This window comes from Mastomys coucha, unplaced genomic scaffold (genome assembly GCF_008632895.1).
Source record: "Mastomys coucha isolate ucsf_1 unplaced genomic scaffold, UCSF_Mcou_1 pScaffold21, whole genome shotgun sequence".
In the NCBI taxonomy this organism is placed as follows: Eukaryota; Metazoa; Chordata; class Mammalia; order Rodentia; family Muridae; genus Mastomys; species Mastomys coucha.
In genome coordinates, this window is record NW_022196904.1 from 172,643,932 (window position 1) to 172,663,093 (window position 19,162).

A 19,162-nucleotide genomic window follows, 5' to 3' on the forward strand; every position below is an offset into this window, starting at 1 on the left:
AGTTTTGAAATACCCTAGAGTTATACTAAAATTAAATGAAACCTTAACAGTATAAGGCTCCTACCAGCCATGTTAGGATCAGAAAGTGAACACTCTTTTGGTTTTTCGAGACAGGATTTCTCTGTATAGCCCTGGCTGTCCTGGAACTCACTCTGTAGACCAGGCTAGCCTTGAACTCAGAAATCTGCCTGCCTCTGCCTCCCAAGTACTGGGATTAAAGGCGTGCGCCACCACTGCCCAGCTGAAAGTGAACATTCTTTCTTCCAGTAATGTGAAAGTTTAATATTTATCTCTGTACTTTCAGTCATGTAGATTCCCATTTTCATTAAAATGAAGGGAATAATTAGCTTGTAGTTCTGTTTTAGTTAACTCCATTACTGCTCAAGAAACATGAGGACTCCTTTTTATCTTGTGCCTACCTGTTATATTGTAATTTATACTTCTGGTATCTTTAAGAAAAATGACTACAAACACTTACAAACACGCACAGTGTGGAGAGTGTGTGTGTGAGCGCAGGGGATGAAGAGCTAATGTATGTATGCATGCACACTTTACTGTATAAATGCCATTCATATGCATTTCTTGACCTTATGTGACTGAGGTTCTCTAAGGGATTGAGACCCATAGATTGTCAACTCCTGGTGTAATTGACTCACTCTTAATCAACTTCAGATTTACATTTAAATGGCTTCTTTCTTAGAATAATTACTGAAGTCAGATATAACATGTATTAACAGAACAAATGACTTGACTGCACTTGAATTTCTCAAGATCTGCATTTCTATCTCCTAGCTATTGAGTATCTGATATTTTGGTCACTTAATTCATAGGAATCTCATTCATGGCTCTGTATGTAAACATACAAATATAATTGTATAAAATTTATTTTGAAAACGTTCTAGCTGATAAATATGTAGTCATTTTCTCTTGAATTTATTAAAAGCACTGTTTTTATTGAGCTTTGTTCTTCCTAGTTTGTTTCTGGGTTTATTGTGATCACATTTATTGTATAAAATGTATAGTAGTAACTCATATAAAAAGCAGTTCTGTTTTTGATTTAAAAATCTTTTCATTTCTAGTTTTGCTTTATAGATAGGGAGACCAGGTTGACCTGGGCTAGAAAATATCAGATATCATCAGATATCTGCTGCCCCTTCTGTTCTGTTTGCTGTTACTTCAAGTCTTCATGCCAGACACACAAAATAGAATTGTTACTGTAAAGTCTTATTGTAAAACTTCTTAAGCCACTCAAAACAGATACAAGGATTTAGGTACTAGAGTGAATGGATATATTTGCATTAATTAAATGTATGCATTTATTTGTTTAATGCTTATTGAGGGACTGTAGTTTAATTAAGGCAGGATGATGCTAAGATGTGAATAAGCTTCATTTTCTTTATTCTTCATCTAGTGGATTAAATGCCAATAATAGTTTAAAGTGTAGTTTATTATGCTGGCAAGTTTTATGTCAGTTTGACATATCCATTTGGAAAAAAAGGAATCTTAGTTGAGAAAGTCCTCCCGTCAGATTGACCTGTGGGCAAGTCTGTGGGGGCATTTTCTTGATTAATGTTGATGTGGAGTGCCCAGTTCACTATGGGCAGTGCTAGCCCTAGGGAGCTGGTCCCAGGTTGTGTAAGATAGCGAGCTAGATAAGCCATGAAAAGCAAGTCTATTCCTCAGTGGCTTTTGCATCAGTTTCTGCTTCCAGGCTCCATCCTTCCTTCAGTGGTGAACTGTGATTTGAAGGTGTAACTGAAATGAACCAAGTTGGTTTCAGTTGTGATGTTTAAGACAGCAGTAGAAACCCCAAGACAGTCATTACATACAGAACAAAATCAACACTGATGAGGATGTTTTAAACTTTGCCCTGGGCCTTGTAAAGTAAGAATATGATGTAAATAACTAGATTGACAAAGTGTAGAACATATTTCAGGAGGTGTGGAAGCCCTGACGTGTGTGTGGTGGTGTGAATCAGTGCAGTCTGAGTGTAGTTCATTTCTACTGAAAGTGATGGTGGGAGGGGTCAGATCAAAGGTAGCAGGGGCAGACCCAGGATCTTGCAAGTTGTCCAGAACACTTTTCGGTATTGCCAGTGTAACATCTAGAAGGAATGAAGTTTAATCACAGTGTGGTTCAATTCTAGTAGGGAAATAGTAAGACTGTAAACTAGGAGTGGTGGCACATACCCTTAATTCTAGCATTCAGGAAGAAACATATATAGTGAGATCCTGTATAAAACACAAGAGATGTTGAAATGTTGAAATGTTTAGACTGAAAAGGACATGCTTTGCTGTTTTGATTTTAGTTTTCTTTACCTGTCCTAGGTAGTAATAGTACTTGTTTCAAATATTCCTCAGAAGATTCTGTTCCAATGGGTAATGAAGTACTTTGAAGCAGTTTTGCATTAGACCGGTGGTTCTCAACCTGTGGGTCAAGACCCCTAGGGATCACATATCAGGTATCTTATGTATCAGATACTTATGATTCATAACAGTAGCAGAAATATAGTTATTAAGTAGCAACAAAATAACTGTATGGTTGGGGGTCTGCACAACACGAGAACTGTATTAGAGGTTGGAGCATTAGGAAGGTTGAGACCCACTGTGTTAGACCAAGTGAGGAAAAGAGTTAATGGTAGCTGCTGTCATGGAAGGCATTATAGTTGTTAGGGAAAGGGGTAGTAACAGTCAAAAGTCAGGGATGGGAAAGAGAAAATGAATTTGAACTTCTTACTTATTAATATTATCTTTTTTGTATGTGTATGTATTACATGTGTATGCTGCAGTGGCATATACCTGGCCATTAGAGAACAGCTTTATTTTCTTCAGCTGTGGGGTTTAAAGGGTTTTATGCAGCTAGCAAGTAACTTTAACCATCTTGAAGTGGGGATTTGAAATAAGATTGATAGTCGGTTTTGGTTTTTCTTTTTCTTTTTTTGGGGGGGGGGCCGGGTTCGAGACAGGGTTTCTCTGTGTAGCCTTGGCTGTCCTAGAACTCTCTGTAGACCAGACTGGCCTCGAACTCAGAAGTCTGCCTGCCTCTGCCTCCCAAGTGCTGGGATTAAAGGCGTGTGCCACCACCGCCCGCCTGTTTTGGTTTTTCAAGACAGGCTTTCTCTGTGTAGCCCTGGGTGTCCTGGAACTCATTCTGTAGACCAGGCTGGCCTTGAACCCAGAGATCCGGCTACCTCTACCTACCTAGTGCTAGGATTAAAGGCATGTGCCACCACTGAACTTTGACTGACATTTCCAACCTGAGTGACATTCATGATGACATTTTCATACTAAGGAAGAAAGGAAGACTCGGTAGTGAAGAAAAAAGGGAAAGGTAGTAGAATATTGAGCTTTTTGAAGTGCTGCAACCCTTTAATAAAGTTCTTCATGGTATGGTGACCACCAACCATAAAATTATTTCTGTTGCTACTTCATAACTGTAATTTTGCTCCTGTTTTGAATCATAAATAACTGATGTGCAGGATATCTGATACACACGCAAACACACACAAAGGGGTCATAACCCATAGGTTGAAAACCACTGAATCATGATATCTTGGTACACAGTGTATAGTGTGCTGTTGGAAACAAGATCTAGAGCAAGATTCTGAGATTGGTGAGTTGTCAGTATATACATGATAGCTGAAATCTTAATTTTGATGCCTTGATTATGGTTTTAGGGGTTTTGTTAGTCTTTAAGCACTGTGTGTGTGAATAATTCAGGTTGCAATCCTTAGTGGCAAGTCCCTTTACCAATTGAGCCATCTGGCCACCAAATTTTAAGTATTTTAATGGCAAAGCATATATTTTATTTTTCAAATAGCTATTTCACTTTATATGTATGGGTATTTTGCCTGCATGTATGTATTAAGTACCACATATGTGCCTGGTGCCTGAGGGGGTTCAGAAAAAGGAATGGATCCCCTAGAACTGGAGTTACAGGTGGTTTTGAGCTACCATGTGGTGCTAGGAACCAGGGTCCTCTGCAAGAATATGTATTCTTTTTTTTTTTCTTTTTGGTTTTTCAAGACAGGGTTTCTCTGTGTAGCCCTGGATGTCCTGGAGCTCACTTTGTAGACCAGGCTAGCCTCAAACTCAGAAATCCACCTGCCTCTGCCTCCCAAGTGCTGGGACTGAAGGCGTGCACCACCACCGCCCAGCAAGAATATATATTCTTAAGAGATGAACCAGCTCTCCAGCACCAATATTTTACTTTTTAATATGATGTAAATTTCTTTTATTTTTTTAAAAAATATTTGGTAATACATTTTCTTTTTAAGTTTATGTGTATGGCGTTTTAGTTTTGCCTGTGCACATGCCGAGGCACTACTTTCTTGCCTGGTGCCTGTGGAGGCAAAAAGAGAGTATTGGATCCCTTGGGACTAGAGTTGCAGATGTATGTTTGTGGGCTTTAGGAGTCAGAACTAGGTCCTCTGGAAGAATAGCCAGTGCTCTCCGCCTCTGAACTGTCTCTGCAGCACTACTTTTTTAATTCTAAGATTAGCACACAAAGGCTTCATTGTGGCATTTTGTATATATTTGTTCACATTGTTCTTCCCTATCTACCTGTCTTTCATCTTCTTTCCACCCTCAGTCATCCTCCCCTTTCTGTTTTCACATTCTATATATTCTCTTGACTCCCTCCCTCCCTCCCTCCCTTCCTTCTTTCCTTCCTATCTCTTCTTGGTCCCTTTTCTAGGTTCATAACCTCTACCAATATGTGTGCACTAACTAGGACCTGTGTATGAGAAGAAACATGTATCATTTGCCTTCTGAACCAGGACTAACTCACTTAATTTGTAGATTCTACAAGTTTCACAATTTCATTTTTTTTTTTTTTTTTTTTGCAGGTAAAGATTTTTTTCTTGGGCTACATACTATCCATTTATCAGTCGATGGATATCTAGACTGATTCCATTTTCTTTTACTGTGAATAGATCCACAGTGAACATGGCCATGCAGGCATCTCTGGTAGGACGTAGGCTCCTGGGAGGGTGTGCCTGGTTGTGAGAGGCCTGAGTCATAACGTAGTTCTTTGTTTTGTTGTTTGAGAAACCTCTGTACTGATTGCATAGATGTTAGACCCGCTTATTCTCCCATCCCAGGAGTGAATATGGATTCTTTTTTTCCTGTCAGCATTCTTGGGTTTTTGTTTTTTCTTTTCTTTCTGTTTTTTGTTTGTTTGTTTGTTTTGTTTTGTTTAGATTGTCTTCTTGGGTTTACTATATTTTTTAGTATAGCAATTCTCAGTGTAGTAAGATGAATCTTCAGGGTTTTATTTTGCAGAGAATGAACAGTTCATTCTAATTAGTGAGTGATTGGCAGTTTGGTTTGTTTATGTGTGTGTATGTGTGTCTTTTAATTTTTACAGATCATTATATATTCTAGGTATTAAGTCCCTGTCTAAAACATAGCTGGTAAAGTCTGTTCATTTTGTTGGTGTTTTCTGTGCTATGCAAAACCTTTTTAGTTTTATATAATTTTACTTGTCAAATCTTGAGAGTATTTTCTTGTGCTACATATAGTTTTGGAGTCCTATTCAGAAAGTTCTTGCCTGTGCTTATATTTGAAGTATTTTTCCCTAAAAGTTTCAGAATTTGAGAATTTACATTAAAGTGTTCAATCCATTTTGAATTGATTTTTGCAAAGGCTCAGAGATAAAAGCCTTGCTTCACTCTGGTATTGAATAGGCTATTTTTTTTTTAACAAGTATATATTTTGATACTTTTGCCAAAAAGTGTCGTGTTATTTCTGGGACCTCTGATCTGTTCCAGGTCTATGTGCCTGTTTTTGTGCCAGTACAGTACTGTCTTTGTCAATTAAGGTTGGGTCATACCTGCAATAGTGTCCTTTCTGGATAGGATTGCATTGGTTATATGTGGTCTTTTTTGCTTCCTTGGGAATTTTTGGACCTTTTCCTCCTAATTTTGTGAAGGTCATTGGAATTTTGATGAGGATTGCATTGAATATGTAGATTAGTTTGATACTATAACATAACATATATTAAGATTTTTATTTATGTGTACATTATTTTGTTTGTATGCATCTTAAGTACACTACATGTGTACCTGGTGTATCATATCTTCTGAAACTAAAGTCAGATAGTTTCAGTCAAATAATTTTACGCCTCAGTGTGGTGCCAAGAACTGAATCTGGGTCCTCTATAAGAGCAGCAAGTGCTTCTAACCACTGAGCCATCTTTCCAGCACCATTACAGGCAGTCCATGAAGGAATATTTGTACAACCTTAACATTTTAATAAGAACCAACCACAATTATATTGTTCAGAGGTGTTAGATCTTCTGGCCCTTATCATTTAGTAGAATATTTTCAAGATTAATATTTGTTTAGAAGGAAACAAGCTATCCTTGCTGACTTTAATTGCTGTGTATTTGATATATTCTTGCCATTTTTTTTTGATCTACTTTTTATCCTTTAGAAATAAAATGGTAGAGATTGTGATTCAGATCAAAGGGAGGTATTTGTGGGAAATTTTAATCTGCTTTGTATTTTAGAATTATTGAGGAAATCAGAACCTAAAAATGAAGCTTATGAACCTGTAGTTTAAGAACATTGTAGGAAATGGGAAGGCTTCTTTTTAGGCCTTTGGAACATTAACTTTATGTTGGGGAGAAAGATACACGTGAAAAGAAAGACCAACACACAAGATTTAGATAGCCCACAACAGTTTTATTTTATAAAATGCTTCTGCAGTGCTTGTACATATGGCAGAAAACAAAGAAGTTTGGCATTTGGTTTTCTGTTTAAAAGGGGCAAGGATCTGCGTAATCTGAGGAAGTGGAAGGCAGAGCTCCAGGGGAGCTGCCCACACCTTTTCTGCTTGTGTCTGCTTATTGCTTACTGCTCAGGCTCTGTCTTGCTCCACTAGAAGTTAAGGAAATAAATATTTATTGAACTGGATTAAAGAATACTTTGAAAGAGATTGATACTTTTATTTGGACAAAAGTGAGAGATACAAGGAGTTGAGAAAATTTTAGCCAAGAGAAAAGATTATTGAACATAGTTAAAAAACAGAAACAAAACAATCTGAGCAGAACTGTGTTGAGAAATACCCTACAAAAGGAGGTTGTTTCGGATTATAAGATGTTTTTATTGTTGGATATGGGATTGCAGGAAGGATTTGTTGTTCTTACACAGTGTGAACTTTAAAGAAGCAATGAAGTACTTACTATCCTGGTGTTCTAAGTGGAATGTGTAAACACTGAAAGCTGTAGTGAAGGGACTTGGAGACAGGGTTTGAGACCAGTCGTGATGCTAATGAGGACTTCTTTGCAAGCAAGACAGGTTTTAAATGTGTAACAGTCTACATAAAGTTGCTTCAAAATCCCAGTGATCGGCTGTGACCCTGAGGCTGGCCTATTTAGTAGTCTTTTTTTTTTCAGTAGCATAAACAAAAGTATATTGATAAGAACAGTAAACATAACTTCAGTCAGTTTTTTCAAGTCCGCAGAATCAGACCTTAAGTACAATTTATATTTTTGCTTCAAGTATTAAAACTTCATCTGTATCAGCTTTGGAATTTTAATTCTGGGTGTGGCTTGTAAGAATAAACTGATCAGTAAGCAAATTCTTAATTTTTGCTATTTAGCCATTTTTCTTGAGTTTTTTTTTTTCTAATGCTGTCAAAAATTTCAGACTATTCAGTGGATCTGTAATAAACTTCCAAAATGAAGGGAAATGTCTTATTCATTGTTTACCAGCAATCTTGGCTTGAGTTCATCTTTGTTTTGTTGTTTTGGTTTTTCGAGACAGTGTTTCTTTGTATAGCCCTGGCTGTCCTGGAACTCACTCTGTAGACCAGGCTGGCCTCGAACTCAGAAATCCGCCTGCCTCTGCCTCCCAAGTGCTGGGATTAAAGGCGTGTGCCACCACTGCCTGGCTCATCTTTTTTTTTTTTTTAAACCAAAAATAAGCTCCTTAAACACCCACAAGTTCAGCTGCTAAAACTCCTTTTGAAGACCTTCCTTGCCAGAGTGTTGGAGCCATTCTGAGGTGAGCACATGTGCATAGCTGCAGTAACAGCATTCCTCTTTTTCTTTTTTCTTTTCTTTTTTTAAAAGGAGTTCTGGCAAAGTTTTATTAAAGGGAAACTTTCCCAATTTACTTTTTATTAGTCTGTTCTGGCAAGTTTCTAAGTATAAATAACCAGAATCAGCTGCATCAATGATAGCCATTATGCATACTCTAGTATTTTCTTCATGCTGTGCCCAATTCAGTATTATTGCCACTGTAGTGATGATCATCAGTTTTAGCCAACATGGCATACATAGTATTCTGTTTCAGATTTCATCAAAGCTGGGCAGTTATCTCGGATGACCAATTTCAGTCTGCTCTGTGTATCATCCTCAGTATCTCTTTGGGTTTTTTTTTTTAAAGATTTATTTATTTAATGTATATGAGTACACACTGTAGCTGTACAGATGGTTGTGAGCCTTCATCTGGTTGTTGGGAATTGAAGTTAGGACTTCTGCTCACTCGGTCCCTCCTTGTTCTGGCCCAAAGATATACTTATTATTATACATAGATACACTGTAGCTGATTTCAGACACACCAGAAGAAGGAGTCAGATCTCATTATGGGTGGTTGTGAGCCACCATGTGGTTGCTGGGATTTGAACTCAGGACCTTCGGAAGAGCAGTCGGTGCTCTTACCTGCTGAGCTATCTTGCCAGCCCCCCAGTATCTCTTTGTATCCAAGTTTATACTTCCCACTTCCCATAACAAGATGGAACCTGGAGTTGATCGACTCCAGAGACATTTTTCATCTTCTTTGCAGCCACCACCTTCCTGTGTTAGGTATGAGATGGCCCCCAGTCAAGATCAGCCACCATGATGGCTGGGGAGTGCAGTATTTGTTCCTTATGGTATTTTATTATCTTTCTTTCTGGCTTTTCTATGAAATCTTGGTATGAATTTTTATTTGAGTGTCTTTGTTCTTCCTTGCCTTTTGTTAATGTCAAGCATAGCATGTGAGATAATTCTGTGTTGCTATGCAACTGCTAAGTTCGATATTTATTATTAGCAAAACTGAATAGTGCTAATATCCAGTGAATAGAGAACAGCAAAATAAAGATTTATAGTGTGCAGTGCATATGTATAAGGTTCAGTGTGTTGTAGCAAGTGAACAGAAGAGAAATTACTTATGGTTATTTTTTAGAACAAAATTAGTTGTGGCAAAATCTTTTATGACTAAATTTGTTGTTGTTGACTGCTTGCTTATTTTTGTCTGAGTTCCTATTCCTTGCCCCTTATACAGGACTTTAGTCAGTAGCCTAGTCTGTGTGTGAACCTTGCTGTGTAGCATAGCCCAGAACTTGCTGCTTTCCTCTCTCTCGTGTAACCTCTTGAATGCTGGCTATAGACAGGCACGTGTCGTATCCAGCAAGCACTCCTCTGCACCCTCCGCTCCTACGTTTTTGTTTGTTTGTTTTGGTTTTTTGTTTTGAGACAAGAGTTTCTCTTTGTAGCCCTGGATGTCCTGCAATTCCCTCTGGCCTTACTCAGAGATCTGCCTGCCCTCTGCCTCCAAAGTGCTGGGCTACTCTGTTTTTCGTTCTGTAATTTTTTTCCTAATTATATGTATCACTGAATTTCTTTCTCAGGTGACCTATTTTATCAGATTTTGTTCTTTGTAAGTTTTGAATCATTATCCCCTAAACTGTTGCTTCCTTTTCCCCTTTCTACCTTCCTAGTATTTCTTGCTGTGTTTACGCTTTTCCTTGGAAATTGAGGACAGCCATGGCATGGTGGTACGCAGTTGTTACCATTGTACTCTGGAGACAGAGATAAAAAGACCAGAGGATATTATCCTGGGCTATTTATAGAAACCCTGCTTACTGTGGGAGTTCAGAATTTGTTACAATTTTATATAAATACAGGTGAAAATATTAGATTGATCTTTCATGTAAGAACTACCAAACCAGCTGGATTCTTATTTAATACCTTCTAAGATACTCAAATGCTTTCACTCTTATAAAGATAAGAATTTTTTTTTTTTTTTTCTGGAAAATAAGAGGACTTAAGAGTTGGAGACTTAAAAGAAAAAGTGGTCACTTTGGGCTGGCAAGATGGCTCAGCGGTTAAGAGCACTGGCTACTCTTCCAGAGATCCTGAGTTCAGTTCCCAGCAACTACATGGAAGCTCACACCATCTGTAATGGGGTCCGATGCCTTCTTTTGATGTGTCTGAAGAGAACAACAGTGTACACACATACATAAAATAAATAAATAAATCATTTAGAAAAAAAAAAGTTGGAGACTGTTTTGAGATTTACTTAAAGGAACAAAGGTTAGCTGTTACTGAGAATGTATAGTCTCCAGAGTCAAAGATCGATAGTATCTGGCCATTAATCCTGATTATTCCACCACCTCCACCACCACCACCACCACCACCACCACCTCTGTACCTCCACAACTCCTAACTCAAGGCCTTTCTTCTTTTCTAATGTAAGACTCAACTCTAATTATAACACAAACTTCAGCATCTACTGTATTGAAAATTAGTGGTTTAGGGCTGGAGAGATGGCTCAGCGGGTAAGAGCACTGACTGCTCTTCCGAAGGTCCTGAGTTTGGATCCCAGCAACCACATGGTAGATCACAACCACCCGTAATGAAATCTGACACCCTCTTCTGGTGTGTCTGAAGACAACTACAGTGAACTATGCCAGAAAGAGTGGGGCCGGAGAGCAGCCACACACATGATGATTCACAGCCATCTGTACAGCTACAGTGTACTCATACACATAAAATAAATAAACTAAATCTTAAAAAAAGAAAAAAGAAAATTAGAGGTTTATAGGAAGTAGGGCAAAGACATTTTAATTACAATATTATTTTTATTATCAGTTTAGTAAGATAATACTGTTTCTGAAGTTTGTCTTTTAATTTTAATTTTAATTGTATAATGTATTTTGTCACCTCAGTGTCTGTGTACCATGTGCATGCACTGCCTTTGGAGGCCAAAAAGGTCATTGGGTCCCCTGGGACTGGTGTTACTAAGAGACAATTAAGAGCCTATATACAGATGCCAGGAATCAAACTCTGGTCCTCTGGAAGAGAAGCTGAGCCATCTCTTCAGCCCCTTAAAAGACCATCTTTCCTGTCCTCTTTTGCTTTCTAAATTCATTGATATTTCTATGCATTTGAAAAGTAATAATGTGTACCAAATGTTCATGACATTAATTCTTTCTAAAGGTCATAGTTAAAGTACATATGGATTCTCAGATCATTTGTAATAAGTATTTGAACTTTATAGTGAGGTCCTTGACATTTTTTTCTTTTTTTAAAACCACTGTAGATTTCACTGTTCTCTCTTAGATTTTTCTCTCTTTCATAACAACACAACAGCAGACATTTAGACTGTCTTTCATTAAGGAATTGGCAGTATTTGATGCAGTCAGTTAGAAAACCTGGTTCTCTTTTTCTTTCACTCTGGTAAAGGATATAATATTTCTGAACAATTCTGTGCAGCTATGTGACTTTTTCCTCATTTTTTCTCTTTGTGTACCTAGTGATTTTTACCTTTAAAAAATATGCCACGTAGTTAATATCGTGTTGTGAAAAAATACACGACTGACTTTTCCTTCTAAAATATTGTGAGAGGTGAAGAAAACTGCTCTTGGGAATTTTCTTTAGACAACTATTAACCTGAGAGAAATTTATATATCAACTGTTATGCAGAAAAAGGGGACTGTTTAGATTATGCTAGAAAGTTTATGGGCATTCCAAAGCATGACACCTCATTGGGAAGGCACTTTTTCAGAATCTCATTTCTGTAAAGTCTTGTAGAAGGAGATACTGTGAACTGCCATTCTTTAGTTGGTTGTTTCTGGTTTCTGTTCTGTCTTGTTCTTGAATGTACTTTGAATCTTTGTTGTGTTAATCATTAGCAAAACTGCAGACACCCCTTTTTAGGTTTCTCAGGGACTGTTTCCTGAGCATCCCTTCAGTATTGTAACCAGTGATTCTGTGAACCAGAAGAAAGCAGGATTTTTCATTGAATATTAGGATGATGGATTTTATTTATTCACTTTTTTTTATCCTTTCAGGATTTGAAAGTATTCTTGAAGGGCTGTTTGGACCTGCGTTATTAAAAGATCTCAGTTTATTTAAAGGTATTCAAAATATTCCCGGTATTTTACAGTCTCTGTGGCTAGACTTGGTGATTTAGGTCTCTTTCTCAGATTTGTAGGAGTTAACTTCATTCAGGGCAGCATGTTCCTGTTTAGTTTATACTATTAGCATATGTATAGTTAGCACAATTAACTAATGAGCAGCGAGGAGTTGAGTGAAGAATTTTCTTTTTAGAGTTATAAGACAGAAGCGGCCTGGAGGGCGTAGTGGAAGGAGTTCAGAGCATGGCTGTGAAGGGAGAGCACACACTTTTGTATGTGTGAGATTCTGAGTTTGATGAAAATTCAAGAATTTAAAGATAAATAAGAAATACCTACTTTTTAATGAGATTTTCACAAGCTGTATAATAGTTTTGAAGTTAGCTCTGATTTATTTTCTGAAAAATTCTTGTTTCTGATTATTAAAACTTGTTTTTCTTACTTTTGCAGAGTGTGAACCTGAAAGCATTTCTGATTGGGCTTTTGATGAAAATTGTCTGTTCTGTTGCTTGAGAAGAGATAAAGTAAAGGTAACCGAGACACTTAGGAACATTGTCTAGTGTGGTGTTTTAGTTTCTTTAAAAGGATTTACAGGAAAAAGAAAATTTGGTTGCTTGTTTATAAAAGATTTGATATTAGCTGGCTTTTCAGTTTAAACTGTTTTTAGTGTGTTGATTAGCCTATTAAGAAGTCTTATATCCCAGCATACATTAACTTATACATACACATATATATATATACATATATATATATATATATATATATGTATATATATATATTTAAGCAGAAGAATTAACTGGGTCTCAAAGTGTTACATTTATCTTAAATATAAAGTGTATAGTAATTCAAGAAATAATCATTTGTGGAACAAAAAGTTAGTAGTTAGTAATTTGTGTGGACTTAAGACTTAGTAAGTTTCTGTTTTAAATGTTTATAATAACTGGCCATGAGTGTTTATCTTTAATTAGAAATTAGCTCAACCTTTGTGTTTCTGCTTTATTCCCTTAAGAAAACAAAACAAAACAAAAAACCAAACAGAACTTTGCTCTGGAAACATTTCAGTTACAGAAAGCTCCACCCTACCTTGCTTTCATGGTGTCCTGTTCCCCACAGTTTCCTGCTGCAAAGTCTAGGAAACATTCTGCTTTCTTCCTTCTGCTATTAATATAATATAATAACTTCAGTTCATCAGCAAACTCCTGTCAGATACTCCTATTGCATTTTGTTCTTTTTTTATCCCCACAGATATCACTGCAGTCTATACCTCTAGTATTATTTCTGGACTGCTGAAATAACATGATTTGTATTAAACAAAAAGCTTTTTCCTTTTTCTAATCTTAAGAGTATGTTCTTAAGTACCTCTTCTGTACCTTGAAAATCTCTTGCTTTTTTTTTTTGCCTCTGCTGTCCTATGATGGTGCACACACGCTACTAGTGCTATTTCCTCTTTGATACAATTGTAATAAATGTAATATATGCTTATTTGTCAGGTGATAGTATGCCTTGTTCTTTCCCCCCTTTTCTGAAACTTGAGGATTTGGTTTTGCCTTTATTCCAGTTGCCGAAGGTAGCCATACTTATATCTTCTTTGTTTCTGTCTGTACTTCTGTTGGACTGGGTATTGTCGAAAAGTAGCTTTTGACATCTGAATGCTATCATGTGGTGGTTTAAGAACTTCTCTTTTTTTGGTTTTTCGAGACAGGGTTTCTCTGTGTAGCCCTGGCTATTCTGGAACTCACTCTGTAGACCAGGCTGGCCTCGAACTCAGAAATTCGCCTGCTTCTGCCTCCCAAGTGCTGGGATTAAAGGCGAGCGCCACCACTTCCCTGCTGTTTTCTTTTCATATTACTACTGGGGAGAGAGCCATTCTCTGCTGAGTGATGGATTAACATGTTACTATAATATGATTGAGAGTTTTCTGTTGATCTATAGGGACAAAATTCTGTGTTAATATTCTTAGGAGAAAACAAGACGTGAAATAATGTATCATTTAAAATAGATGTTTTTGTTCATTGTAGTTTTGCAGTTTTTTTAAGATTTATTTTTTATTTATATAAGTACACTGTAGCTGTCTTCAGACATACACTAGAAGAGTGCATCAGACCCCATTACAGATGGTTGTGAGCCACCATGTGGTTGCTGGGAACTGAACTCAGGACCTCTGCAAGAGCAGTCAGTGCTTTTAATCACTGAGCCATCTATCCAGCCCCAATTTTGCAGAGGTTTTTCCTTTTTATTTATTTTTAAATCCTTTATGTATTTATTTACACTCCAGGTTTTATTCCCCCTCCCCCCCAGTTTTGCAGTTGTCTATGGGGAGGGGGATGTACGCATGTGTGTACAGGTTTTCTCACTTACGTTTGTGTACACTTACGGAGGCAGAGGGTTGACTTTGGATGTCTTCTATTGCTCTCCACTTTATAATTTGAAAGGTCTCACTGAACCTGGATGGCACTGCTGTCACCCAGATTAGCTGGCCAGTGAGCCCTTAGAATCCACCTGTGTCCCACTGTTCTACCTCACTCACTGCAGATGTTTCAGGTGTGCACTGGCCACACCTGGCTTTTCCATGGGTTGTGGGGATGTGAAGTTACTGAGCCATCTCCCCAGATGGAAACGTTTCTATTTGACAGCTCATCTGGTTCTAAGAGCCTGGTTTCTTCATTTGACACCATTCAGTCTCTTTGATTTATTTGTTTTCAAGAGAGCTGTCTAGTACTGGAAGAAAGAAAATGAAGGAGCCTAAGAAATACAAAATTTTATATATAATCTTTGATGAATTACATTGAAAGTGATTATGCTCTGGGACTCTTTGCATTTGTAACATCTTTCCTGAGAAAGATGAGAGTTGAGAAATAAACCCACTGCTTTGAAACTAATTTCTGTAAAATTAAAAAAAAAATGGAAAGACTAAGAAAATGCAATACTTAATATGTGACAGTGTTGTGCTTGTTACTGGAGTCTTGAGTTTGGGGTTAATGATGAGGTAATGTAGAATATGTCTGGAAAACCAGAAGCAATGGCTGTTGAGAAAGAGGTAGATGTTTTGTCTTTTGTTTTTTAATTTGAGCTAATAGAAGTTTTAGCGAGGGCTAGAGCCATGGCTCAGTGGTTAAGAGCACAGGCTGCTCTTCGCAAGGTTCTGAGTTCAATTCCAGCAACCACATGGTGCCTCCCAACCATCTGTAATGGGATCTGATTCCCACTTCTGGTGTGTCTGAAGAGATTGACAGTGTACTCATACATTAAATAAATAAATCTTAAAAGAAATTTTAGTGAATAATAAGAGTAGTAGAATGGAGAACAAATACATCTTTTAGATTTACTTACAGTAGGTAAAAAAAAAATCACAAAGTAGCTAGCTATCTTTGGGAAACGGAACTGATAATTCATCTGTAGGTTACAATGACCTTTCTTTCTGGAGGAATATATTGTAAGACCCCTGGTGAATGCCTAAAATCACTGCTGGTATTGAGTCTTGTATGTACACTGTTTCTTCTTTTGTTGCTGTTGTTGTTTTGTGTGTGTGTGTGTATGTGTGTATGTATAAAAGCCTATAGTTTATAATTAGGCACAGTAGAAAGTTAATGATAGTAACCAAACTTGTAACAATCAGAATGCTTCCTGTTCATGGCTTCCAGTCATCAGTTTAATGCTTTTCCTGCCTCAACTAAATATTCTGATGTATCATGGCTGTAACTTTGGCAAAACTAGCATGCACTTTACTTTTCCTTGCAGTTTCACAGATTAACCTGGTAGTCTATTGAGGTTTTTAAATTTTTTATTTTAAGATTGATTTATTTCATTTTTATATGAATCAATGTTTTGCCTGCATGTATGTAGCAGTGTTTTGTACACATGTTTGTCTATGCATCATGTTCATGCCTGGTGCCTGCTAGGGTCGGAATAGGGCATTGTCTAAAACTGGAGTTATGGATGGTTGTGAGCTGCCATGTGGGTACTGAGAATTGAACCCAGATCCTCTGCAAGAGCAAGTGCTCCTAACCACTGCACCATCTCTCCAGCTACTATTGGTTTCTTAGCAGCTCCAGCATACAATTCCAGCATACAAGAATAATGTGTATGTAATGTGTCTGTGTTGGGCATTGGTAGTAGAGACCAGAGGCATTGGATCTCCTAGAGCTGGAATTACAAGCAGTAATTAGTCCCTTGATTTAGGTGCTAGGAATTGAACTTGAGTACTTCTGAGAAGAGTAATACATATTCTTAACCTCTGGGCTAGCCATTTCTCCAGCCCAGCATATGATCTTTTTATTCTCATTATGTCAAGAACTTTGACCTCTTCACTTATATGAAGTATTTTATGGCATACAGAATTTCTAGCCTCACTACATTAGTATTTGGGTGACATTATTTAGTAAAAACAGGCTACCTTTAGACATCACTTTGATAGCATGGCAGTACATCTGATAACTAACAGCCGTTGTGTGTAGCCTGTATGCTCTTCCCCACAGAGGGGCAGCTTGAGGTTTTACTACACTTCCCATAACAGCACACACTTAAAACTTGTGAATTATTCCTGGGATTTTGCATTTCATTGTTTTGGACTACTGTTGACCCTGGATAACTCTCAAACTGTGGAAAATAAAACCACCAATAAGAGAAACTACTTGAGTAAAATACCACAGACATTAGAGTATAATTTATAGGTGAAGACGGACATCTTTTCAGCATCCTCTCTGCAATAGTTTTTTTATGTTACAGTTTATTCCTCAAAGTGGTGTTTTGACGTTGATTTAAAGATATTCTTATTTAACAAATGAAAAGGGTCAGAGATTGTTACAGGCAAAGCTATATAGTTGAGATTTTACCTTTGTTTTTTGCATTAACATAGTTTGTTAACAAAAATAGCAATGGAAATGATAGTGAGAGGAATTGGAAAGAGGAAGAAAATACAGATAAAAGAGCTGGCTGCTGTTTGAAATGACCGGTTTTAGCTATACTGGCCCAGGGACTCCCTAACTTCCTGGCGTGCTTGCATCTTTCTCCTTTCTCTGTTTTGTTATCAGGGAAGAGTAAGTATTCTGTATATTTATTCTTATTCTTATTCCGTAAATAAGAAGCTGAGCATCTTCATAAATTTGAAAAAATTATGTTAGTGTGTATTTCCAGTGCATCCACACACCAAGAATATATTACAATCACCCCCATCACTTGCTTTTAGATTTGGGGGTATTTGTTTGTTTGTTGTGACTTACTGTGTTGACCAGGCTGATCTTATACTCCCAATCTTCTGCCTCAGTCTTCTGAGTGCCAACATTCCTGGCATTTAGCATTTAAAAAGTTCTTTTAGGCATAGGATGGGCTTGATGGTGACATAATACCTGTAACCCCAGGTAAGAAATTAAGAACAAAATCCCATTTTCATATAAGTATTTTTAGAGCTAATGGAGAATATAAGAGAAAATACATAATAATTCTAATAGGTGTTGCTTTATCAAGGAAGCAGAACCCAATTTGTACCTCAAAAGAAAATCTGTACTTTAAAGCCATTGACTTAAGTAGTTGGTTTTTAGTGTGTAGCAGAGAGGTATTCATAATGAGAAAATCATAGGGTCCAGCAATAACCCAGAAAACAAGCCCAAACTAGGTAGGGTCTTGAAGGTTCATAGGGAAAAGTTCATTTAGAGAATCTGGACTAAACCATTCCCAACCCTTGGTGATTATGCATGTATTATGTAATTGCTTAGTGGATGCAAAACCAGGAAGCTCGGATGGCTTAGGGAGATGGAAGGGGAGAAAGGTGAAATGGCCAACATAGTTACCCAGAAAGCAGTTTATAGCAAAAATAAGAATGTAATTGGAAATGTCTGGCGATAAGAGTTGTGTAAATGGAATTGTAATACTGTATAGGGGATGAAAACTTGGATTTTGAAGCAAATATCTTTAATTAAGACAAATCTGAGGCCCTCAAAGGACTTTCATTTTAGAAGTAGGAAAAAAATCACGTTGGAAAGAACAATAGAATAAAAGAGTCACCTGCTTTGCATCAAGTATCTTCAGGTTCCACATCGGGCAAAGACAAGGTCTCCTTCCTTTTTATTCTAGTAACATAGACACCTGGTTATTTCTCAGAATTGAATGGCCCTTAAATGAGGTGAACAAGGGGCCCAAAATATACTTTTAAGAGAATAGCATACCAAGATTACTTACTGGTTGTGGAAGCTAGACTATTAAGTCTGATAGCATTAATGAGAAACTAGACAGTGTGAATGTTAAATAATGGATGTATATTAATATTCTTTCAAGTAATTAAAAGAGTAACGAAGAAAACAAGGGCAGAGAATGCATAGGTGAAGACTTTAAGGCAAGATTTTTGGAGCACACTGGAAGCTTAAATGGTTTTTATAGTTTTAGGAAAAGCTGGAGAGGAAGCTGGGACATGGCTCAATAAAGATTTTATACAGCTTTTGCAGAGGACCCAAATTCACTTTTGGTACTTATGTCGGACTGCTCACAACTGCCTGTAACTCCTTCTCCAGGGGGCTCCCAACAGTTTCTTCTGAACTTTGCTGGAACAATCCCCTCCCCTATGTGCAGATACCCATATACAGACAAACATATACACATAATTAAAGGTTAAAAAAAAACCAGAATGGAATGGCTGAATAAGACAAGATGGTAAGAAAATCAACAGGAAATTAACTACAAACAGTGGTGGGAGTTAGGACACGCTCAGTGTAACATTAGGAGTCACAGTCGTTGGCAAGACTTCCTTAAGCAGTAAGACTGTTGCCAGAGAACTTGTTCATAGAACTTCCTTATTTAGATTATGCTTCAGAGTGTTCTAGCCATACCAACAACAAAAAAGGTAGTTTCAAGAAAATTAATTGGTAAAATGACTTCATTCATCACTGTATTTTTAAGCAAGAAAAATATTAAAGTCTTGACATTAAAAAATTACTCTTAGTGTTACATTACAAAGGTGAGACATTTTGAATAGACATTAATGTTCTAAGATTTCATTGATTCTAAAGTTTCATTCTGTAAATGTTTGCTCCTCCTTTCTTGAGAAC

At 37.2% G+C, this 19,162-nt stretch overlaps 1 protein-coding gene across 12 annotated transcripts in view; it reads left to right on the top strand.

Annotated features, from left to right (window-relative positions):
• The window catches only part of Lcor (ligand dependent nuclear receptor corepressor), a 104,754-nt gene that overhangs the window by 26,203 nt on the left and 59,389 nt on the right, over positions 1–19,162 (top strand). For 5 of the 12 annotated variants that reach the window (XM_031390306.1, XM_031390311.1, XM_031390313.1 and 2 more), the window contains exons 3-4: positions 12,063–12,128; positions 12,576–12,655. The exons of 3 other annotated variants lie outside the window; for them this stretch is intronic. Coding sequence is in view for 3 of the 9 variants with exons in the window: in XM_031390304.1 (XP_031246164.1) it covers positions 12,063–12,128; positions 12,576–12,655 (146 nt within the window). In the remaining 6 variants the exon portion in view is untranslated. The remainder of the gene's footprint in view (positions 1–12,062; positions 12,129–12,575; positions 12,656–19,162) is intronic. 4 more of the 12 variants (XM_031390312.1, XM_031390314.1, XM_031390315.1 and 1 more) reach the window with 1 other exon arrangement.